This window comes from Neopelma chrysocephalum, unplaced genomic scaffold (assembly GCF_003984885.1).
Source record: "Neopelma chrysocephalum unplaced genomic scaffold, ASM398488v2 Primary Assembly neopelma1_74, whole genome shotgun sequence".
Lineage (NCBI taxonomy): Eukaryota > Metazoa > Chordata > Aves > Passeriformes > Pipridae > Neopelma > Neopelma chrysocephalum.
The window spans coordinates 9,261,697-9,270,675 of NW_020897735.1; the positions used below are offsets into that span (position 1 = coordinate 9,261,697).

General features: G+C 44.6%; 1 protein-coding gene across 6 annotated transcripts in view; it reads left to right on the forward strand.

Annotated features, from left to right (window-relative positions):
- LHX2 (LIM homeobox 2) overlaps nucleotides 1-7,149 on the forward strand; it is a 49,777-nt gene extending 42,628 nt beyond the window's left edge. For all 6 annotated transcript variants that reach the window (XM_027687875.1, XM_027687878.1, XM_027687873.1 and 3 more), the window contains exon 5: nucleotides 4,690-7,149. In XM_027687875.1, the coding sequence (XP_027543676.1) occupies nucleotides 4,690-4,977 (288 nt within the window). In that variant the 3' untranslated portion in view covers nucleotides 4,978-7,149. The remainder of the gene's footprint in view (nucleotides 1-4,689) is intronic.
- Nucleotides 7,150-8,979: the final 1,830 nt, after the last annotated feature.

Consider the following 8,979-nt stretch of genomic DNA (forward strand, 5'->3'; position numbering starts at 1 on the left):
CCTGTGAGAGGCAATTTTTCAAACACTGAAGTTCACCTCCATGAATTTCAGGGTTGCTCCTTGCTGGGGAAAACTCACCATGGTCACTGAGACAGTGTCCCTTGTTCATTGTTTTGAGCCAGAAAGGCTGGCATTGCCCCTGTGTCCCTCACTGAGCACAGGGTGATTCCCTGGCACTGTTGATCAAACAGGCACCATCAGCATCAGTCTGTCCCACACCCACCTGCAGGAGTCAGAACCCTTCCACCATCCCCAGCAGGTGTTGGTGTGCTGTTGGATCTCCCATGTGTTCAGATCTCAGTTCAGCTCATGAAGGACCCTGACTGTTTGGGTACCTTTAATAGAATATATTTTAGTGGAAAATGCTGGGCAGCAGATCGAGAGAAACAGAGTCTCTTGTTGTGACACCAGTGCACTCCCTAAACACCCCGAGCAGAGCTCCTGGGGTTTGGGGAGCAGCTGTGGTGCCCTTGCCATAGAGACAGTCCCACAGGACATGTCATGAGAGGCCTCAGAGGTGAGCAGAGAAACAGAGCATATTCTTAATGGTCTGGGATACCAGAGCTGGAAGACCTGACTGCTGTCCTTGCTTTATATGCAATATTTCACCAGCTGCACGTGTCCAGCAGTGGGATGGCCTGGAAAGGTAACACTGCTCCTCAGAGTGCACTGCCTTCAGTGCCTTTGTGATGCACACTGTTGTCCCTAAGCAGCCACATTAGAATCACAGTAAGCCTATTTATATTTTTAACACCTCTTTCTATTTAGTTTCCTTCCAGTTGAGGTTTATATTTGCAATTAAGTTCATATACCTCTTGTACATCAGCTGGGGAACAGAAGCCCTTTAGTGTAAGCTATCCTTCATAATTAAAGGGACCAGCTAATTGTGAGCTAACTAACATAACAGGCACAAATGCTGCTATTTGGGGAACTGATCTTTCTTTCCCTGAGTTTGGAAAGGGGAGGTGGATAGCCCCGAGGAGGTATGGTTAGCTAGTTACAGGTGTGTACCTCTCCTCTCCCCAGGAGTCTGCAGTATGTTTATCCATGGTCAAAGCAATTTAGGAACATAAAGCATCTTATTCCAGTGGGTGTCTTGTGCACCATGTATTCTTTGCTGAGTCACCCCCCAGTACAGCTGCTCTCAGAACTCTGCACAGATCACTGTGTGCAGTTGGACTTCTCTGCTTCAGTGTCCAGGAGCCAGCGAGTCCAAAATGTCCCCACCCAGTGTGGGGACCTGCACTGCCCTTGGGTGAAGGTTTGCTTTGGGCTGCAGACTCTTCCCAAGTCCCCACTCATTAAACATCTCTGGGTCCCCCTTTGCCTGTGCAGTCACTAATTACAGCAGAGTAATCACAGTGTGTGCAGTGAGTGAGCACAGTCTGCTTTGAGGGGCCACATCCTCCAGATTTTGTGTCTCCACTTACTAGTTAGTGAAATTCAGGGGACATTAATGTCTCCAGGGATTGTGGGAATGAGCAAAATTGTTTAAAAAATTGTTTCTAGCAGAGGCTGTTCATAGAGCTAATATGTAACAGAGGCAGCAATGGAGGTGTTACAAACCAGAAAATAAAGTCATCTGAGGTGATGATCTCATTCACTGCAGCGGCCAATTCCCTTACAACACTTAGTGGGCTTGTTTTCAATACTTCCCTATCATATGGAGATGTTATTTTATTCCTGTTTGACTTGGTGGAGACAAAGAATTGGCTGCACAGATGGCTGAAGAGGCAGTGCAATATTTTCCCCTCAGTAGATGTGACTGTGCCCGAGTGGTGAGTGCCCGGCTCCAGCCCCAGCCCTGCTCAGCCGAGTGTGGGAGCAGCAGTGCTGGGGCTCTGCAGCTGCTTTCAGCTTCCAGGGGGAGTTTGGGGCCGTGTTTTCCCGTCTGATTTGAAATAGCTCAGCCTTGTGCTGATACAGTTGGACAGAAAACCACTAAATACTTCCCAGTGACTTTGTTTATTCCTCAGTCCCGAAGAGCAGATTCCTAATTGTGCAATTGGTGTGAGATGGGTCCTTCTGGAAGGATTCTTTCAGTTCAGCGTGTTTGGGTTGTTGTGTCTGTGATGCCCTCCCAGGTGCAGGGCCCTGCACTGCTGTGTCCAGCTGGAATAAAGGCCCAGGGCAGCAGGAGCAGCCCCACAGCCCAGGGAATAAGAGTTTCCATCCTTCACCATTCTCTAACATGAAGTCTGTGCTGAATGGTGTCTTATCTTAAGCACATACCAGAATGTCAATATGGTGTAATGATGTTATCCCTTTCTATCATAAGACAGGGTGTTTTCAGAATTTAAATTAACAAGTAATTAGATGTATTTTCAGTAATAATATGAATACTTATTATTAGACAGTTTTAAAGAGCCTTATAATGATTAGCTGATTAACCCTGACAATATCTCAGTGAGGAAGGGAGTGAAAGCAGTCATATAATCTCTATATTTGAATAATACAAGATCAGTGGTATTTTCTGTGTCTAGCAGGAATTTCCACTATTAAAGAGACAATGACCCGTGTCACACATGGGGCTCCTGAAGGCTGGGCACTGGTAAGGGCAGCTGAGCTCAGGTTTTTGTATTTGATGGGAGATGAGGGGAACACAAACACTGAGAATGTCGGTCAGTTTACATCCTGCATGTGTCAAATCCCAAACACAGAAGGTACCATAGAGCCTCTGGCCCTGTTGAGGTTGAGGAGCAGTTGGACATTTAGGAGCAGTGTAAATACACAAAATAGTTCTGGTGCCTTCGACTGCTTTACACCCTTTAAACAAGACAATTGCTTTGTGAATAGGAATGAAAATGTTGCCCATATTTGGCACTACTGCATACAAAAATATGTGTATTTTTAATGAACATAGGTGTGTAATTGTGCACAAGTAAGTGCACATGCCACCAGACCAGTGGTTTTGCCTGTTGTGTTTTAATTATTGCACAGCTACACACACACAGCAACAGCAGCTGCCCCCAAACTCCTGTTCCACCTGCTCAGCTGTCATCCTTCATACAACTACCACAAGGTATTTTATAGAATCAAACCCACATTACTTTGTGGAACAAGTATAAATTATCTCTCACTGAAAGGTAAAAAATCCTATAAATATTCCGGTTGCTGCTTTTTCCCATTCCTAACCACTTGGCGCTCGAGGCTTTGTGGCACCTTAAAGACCCTTGGCTGGGGAGAAAGCTTTCCAGAGCAGGAGTAGGAGTGCTCGGTAAGAGGAATCTGTGGCTGGAGCATCCCTAGATGAGAGGAAAGCCAGTCCAAGGTGCACCAGCCGGGGCAGGTCCCTGAGCTCTGGTGCAGCGAGCTGGGAGTGCCGGGGGCTCCTCCGGCAGTGTCCGTGTGTCCGATGGCTCCCGGTGGAGCTGGGAGTGCCGGGGGCTCCTCCGGCAGTGTCCGTGTGTCCGATGGCTCCCGGTGCTCCGGCCTGGAGTGGATCCACGGCAGGGCCCTCGGTGTCAGGGCTGGGTGTCCTCGGGAGCCCACACACTGCAGCTCCCCGGGCAGGCCAAGAGGAGGAGCCCAGTGGAGATCCCGTCCAGTGCAGATCCCTCACTCAGCCTGTCCCATCTCCCAGGAGCACAGAGGTGATGAGGCCCATGGATTTGGGATGGAAAGGCTCAGTCCCACCCCCAGAGCAGGTCAGCGTGAGGACAGTGGGATCAGCACCGAATGTAACCACGACAGAGGCCTTGGATAAATAAGCCCAGTGGCATTGCACCCAGTTTGTAGCAGGAACATCACCTGGTGTCAACAAATACTGTGTGGAACACAGGGTAGCTAATGACACTTTCAGATTTAGTCCCAGTCCTGTGCTTTCAGCAAGTTTCACAGTTTTATTTTATCTATTTTCGAAAAGGTTGGAAAATATTTTCTCTTTAAAAACTCCTGCAGACCGTGGAAAGTGTTATTGGACCTAAACACTGGAACTTAACTGAGAAAGGTGAAGTCATAGCTTTTGTCCTTCACTCAGATAATAATCAAAGAATGCAAGAAGTAGAAACCTTGGAAAAAATTCTGTGTGTGGAGGTAATTCCTACGGTAGTGACAGTTTCTGATGCAATGTGGGTCTTTGATACCATTCAAGCCTCTTTTCCCAACATTGTTCCAGTACTGAAAACATTTGAGAAGGGAAACTGGCATAGGAGAAGGGAGCTGAAGCATCTGAGAAAGAAGAGTAAGAGAAGAGTGAGGAAGAGGGCCAGTCCTCTTAGAAAAGGGGAGGCAGCAGACCTGGAGACACGAGGAAGCTCCTGGGAGAGCAGGAAGGCAGGAGCCGTGGGATGAGCCCCCGGTGCTCACAGTGGGAGATGGACTGAGATGTGAGGGGGCCCCAGCTCGTGGTTCCATATCCATCAGGTGCTGGTTGTCTCCTCACCCACACAGGTGGGACTGAGGGCCAGCAGGGCCACATTTCTAAGCATCCTTTCACACAGCCAGACTGCCATCCTCTGTGCTCAGTCCCTCCTGTGCCAGGCAGACGCTTTCCGGGGATTGCAGGAGAGGGAAGCAGGAATCCTTTGCAGGCAGAGGCCACTTCTCATGGCCAGGGCTACTCTTCTAACATGTTACCAGTAAAAACACCCTTCCCAATTCCAGCACTGATGAATTTGTGACTGTGCTTTTGCTTTTCGAACCGCTGCAGCTCTTTCAATGCTACCCTGTTCTATTGAACTGTTCCAGGTTTGGTTTCAAAACGCTCGAGCCAAATTCAGACGGAACCTCTTACGTCAAGAAAACACAGGGGTGGATAAGACTTCAGACTCCACACTGCAAGCAGGGACCCCGTCAGGCCCTGCCTCAGAAATATCCAATGCCTCCATGAGCCCATCCAGCACTCCCACGACTCTCACGGACTTGACTAACCCCACGATGCCTACGGTGACCTCTGTCCTGACATCAGTGCCCGGCAGCCTTGAGGTTCACGAATCTCGAAGTCCTTCACAGACAACTCTTACAAACCTTTTCTGATGACTCTTTCTTAATAATTTCTTTAAAAAAGAAATTATTCTTAGCTGAAATTCCAAGTGTATTTTAATAGAGGCTTTGAGCAACCGACTAACCACAATTAGGATCTCTCCTAAAAAAAACAGAAGGAAATGTAGTGTTCTGGTATTATGGAGTACGGACTGAAGAATAACTTGGAAGATCTATTGCAACACAACATTTGTGTAACTGTACAGTTTTGTGGACTGAGCAAGGGAAACAGCAATTAATTTAAGTTGGCTAAAGCTTCTGTATTTTCAAAGACTGCCATGTGCCTTATATACTGTTTTATCTACATTCTTTGGATTCCATGTCCACTTCTCTCTTTTTCTCTCTGTATATTTATGACCAGGGCAAAAATGTTAAAGAGTTTGTTACTTTGGATAGTCCTAAGCCTTTCATTGGTTGCTTTGTTGTTTTAGAATTTTAAGGTCGAAGTCTGTTCGAATACCAGAATTTGTAAAATCTAATCAGTAATAAAACCACTTATGGAAACTACTTGGTAATGGCTGCAGTTACATTTAACATTAGTATCACAGTCGAGGTAGGCTGAGTGGGTGTAAAAGGGTTAGAAAACTGCACTTCAAACACAATATCTGCCTAGGAAAAACCCTAAATATGATGTGCACGTTCCTCCTGTTCCTGAAGTGTATATGGTGAGAAATCAGCTCGTGCAACAGTCTGGGTCTCTTCATTGTAGGGAAATAAGTGTTAGTTGCAGGTAGAAGTGATCAGATAATGTTGAAATTCAAACAGAAGGACGCTCCTGAGTGTTGCTGTGTGGAACAAGCCTGACTTCAGCCAGGGTGAGGGAGCAGGAGGGGCCTGTCCCGTGTCACAGGGGGTGAGGGGGGTCCCCCAGCAGGGTGTCCCACAGCCCCTCACGGACATGGACACTGGGGAGTGTTTTCCCTGGGGAAAGGGCAGAAGGATTTCAGGTTATTTTACAACACTGGTGAGCAAAGTCAAGGCAAAATGATGTTTTATGAAGTCACAGCCCTACATTTTTTGTAATGCTTTGAAGGAATAAAAAGCCAAGGAAGAATATGGTACTACTGACACTAATAAAAGTGGTTATTCCTTTGATCATTATGGACCTTTCAGTACAATTGAATTCCTTCTCCCTGAAAATCTCTACAGAATATAACTCATATTTTGAGTTTTTTCTCTATTGTTTTTAAGGATGCTTTTCTGTAATTAAAGAAATACCTCAGCAAAGTTTAAACACGGATAAGAACGAGTGTACACCACGCTGTTTGCCCAGTAGGTTGAGAGGTTTGGAGTGGTCCATAAGATGCAGATGGCTGTTCCTTTTCAGACCTGTTCCAATCAGTTATTCCAGTCAGATGTTGGGGTGTATGTGGCCAGCTCTCTCAAACTAATCCCTCATTCCCATTGGATCAGAATTACTAAAAGATTGTTCTGAATAAACAGCGAGAGAGGTGCCAAGATTCGTGTTCTTTGCCCTTCTCAGGGCATTGAAGATGATTTCGCAGGCTGGACTCTCTGCTAACAATGTTTTGGTTTTAAAAGCGCCACATTTATTCCACTTTCTGAGCTGAAAATTTGCCATTCTTGTGCAAGCCAAATTCCTGTCGAGATCAGGGAGAGATTTCAGAGCATAAGGACTGTGGGATAGAATTGCTGACATAATTAGGTCATTTATTAACCTTTTTTATACTTCAGCTTAAAAAACCCCACAGGTGAGCTATGGGAAAAGCAAGGTAGTCCTCAAAAGATGAAAACTGGCTGAGATCTGTGAGAGGGATTAAGGTCTGGTCACCAAACCCGAGGGGCTGGCAGAGCCCTTTGAGTTTGTGCACAGTGATGAGACACTAGAAACGATCATTTGGGTTGAATTAATAACTGGTACAGGTTTGTCCAGGACATTTCCCCTCGTAATCCAAGTGTCTAACAAGGACATTGTGCTGGTTGCTGGACTGTAACAGAGCACAGATCTGCCTTTCAAAGCTGTTCTGACCCGGAGATTCTGCTCTTTGTAACGTTTTGTTCGATGTCAATCACCTTGGAGGTTTGATTTTTTTTTTTTTTACGTGCTTAGCTGGATCTTTTCTTGATTTAAAAGGCAATTTTTGTCCACTGTTAAATGGTTACAGCCCGTAATTAAACCCCTGTGTGTTAACCTGTAAACAGTTTGACAAAGCTGGCTCCCGAATCCCCAAGTGTTGCGGCAAATGTAGCGGAAAACAATTCCAGTGGTTCTCTCCCATTGTACTGCTCTTATTTGTGGTCTTGTGTTTAACTACCTGAACCCACGTGGATGGGAGTACCTTTCCAATCAACTCTCAATATTGCCTTTTCAGACACCTGACGTTCATGGAGGGGAATATTCTTGTGTTAATCTTATCTGAAACCTATAGAGACAATTGGAGCAATTGTCTGGTTTAATCAAATCAGGGATTTTGCATATAAATAAGAGACAATATTCTATGTAGGGTCTTTATGTAGGTGCATTAGGATTCACTCTGGCTCTGATGGCCTATGTTGTCCCCATGATTGTTTCAATCCTGTGGTATTGTTTGGTTGTTTAGAGCTTGTTGGTTTTGAATGCTGTACATTTTTTTACTACTGCAATCCTGATGTTTCTTCACATTCTTGTACAGTTCCACATTTGATGTATTAGTCTGGAATTCTGTTAAAAACATGAACAAAAATGGAAATGATATTTCTTTGGAAGTGTATTTTTACTGTATATCTAATTTGAACTAGTTGAACATACTTCTTTACATTTTGCATGATAGGTGTGTAGTTCATTTTTTAAATATGAAAGAGGCTTAAGAGTAACTTAGAACGAGAATATAATGAAACTATACAAATATGGAAATACATACAATGATTTGCTACTTTTTGACTCAAGAAACTTTTTGAAATACATTTTACCTAGTTTATTTAAGATAATGCAGATATTTTGTCTTTGAGTTCATACATAATACAGAATATAAAAGGGGATTGCACACTAGAAACACTTTCAAGTCACCTTGGCAGTCACCACCACACTGGATTGTTCTTGTCAAAGAGAGACAAAGGACATTTGAATTTAAGAACACTGAATAAATATATTTTGATCTACAACAGAGAGGGATGGGATTGCTGCAAATGATATGTAATCACAGCTTAAAATTTATTGACACTATTAATGGCTCCATTTCATAAAACTTATTTTTTATTCAAATTATCTAAGTTTGGGGAGAGAAGACCAAGGATCATTATACTAATGAAGAAGCCAAATGAGTGCCCTGGAAGCAAAAGTCAATTTATTAAATATACTATGGATGCAGAAAGTACCTCCAGGATATTTTGGTTTCCAAACTGTCTTTTCCTCCTGGCTGTTCAACCCCCCCCTCATAATTAGGCCACTTTCCTATAACTGTTTGCTATTTTTTGTCTGTTGGAAGGAAGCTTAGGCACCTCTAAGAACAATCTTCATCTAAAGGAAAAGGAGGAAGAAACACAAATCAAAACAAGGATGAGGCTTCCCACTGAGGTGTGGCAATGGCAAAGCCACCCCGGTGCTCAGAGGGGTTCTGTGTGTCCCTGCTCATGATCCTCACTTAGTGATGCTTGGAAGGAGGGATTTCAAATGAAAGCAGGTGAATTATGGGGTTTTTGTTTCTAACTTCAGCAGGCCAGTGCTAATTTACCACTCTGTTTCTGTTCTTTAAAATGAAATTTGACATAAATTGTCATTAGGAAGGGTCATAGCATCAAAGACAGGGTGAAGAGAGAAGCCCAGACTTTTGACAGACACCCCCAGGAACTCCTGCCTCCACGCTGAGGAGGGACAACCCAGCCCCAAAAGTTATTTCCACTGAAGCAGCAAATACTGACAGGTCTAATAGACAGAAATGCATATTGCTGCCATTCCTGCTGCAGTTGTACTCTCCCCCCAGCCTGTCACAGGAATTAAACAGGTGCTTCTCTCACCATTCCACCTGTAACCCCAGAGCTGAGCTGGGCCAGGGCCAT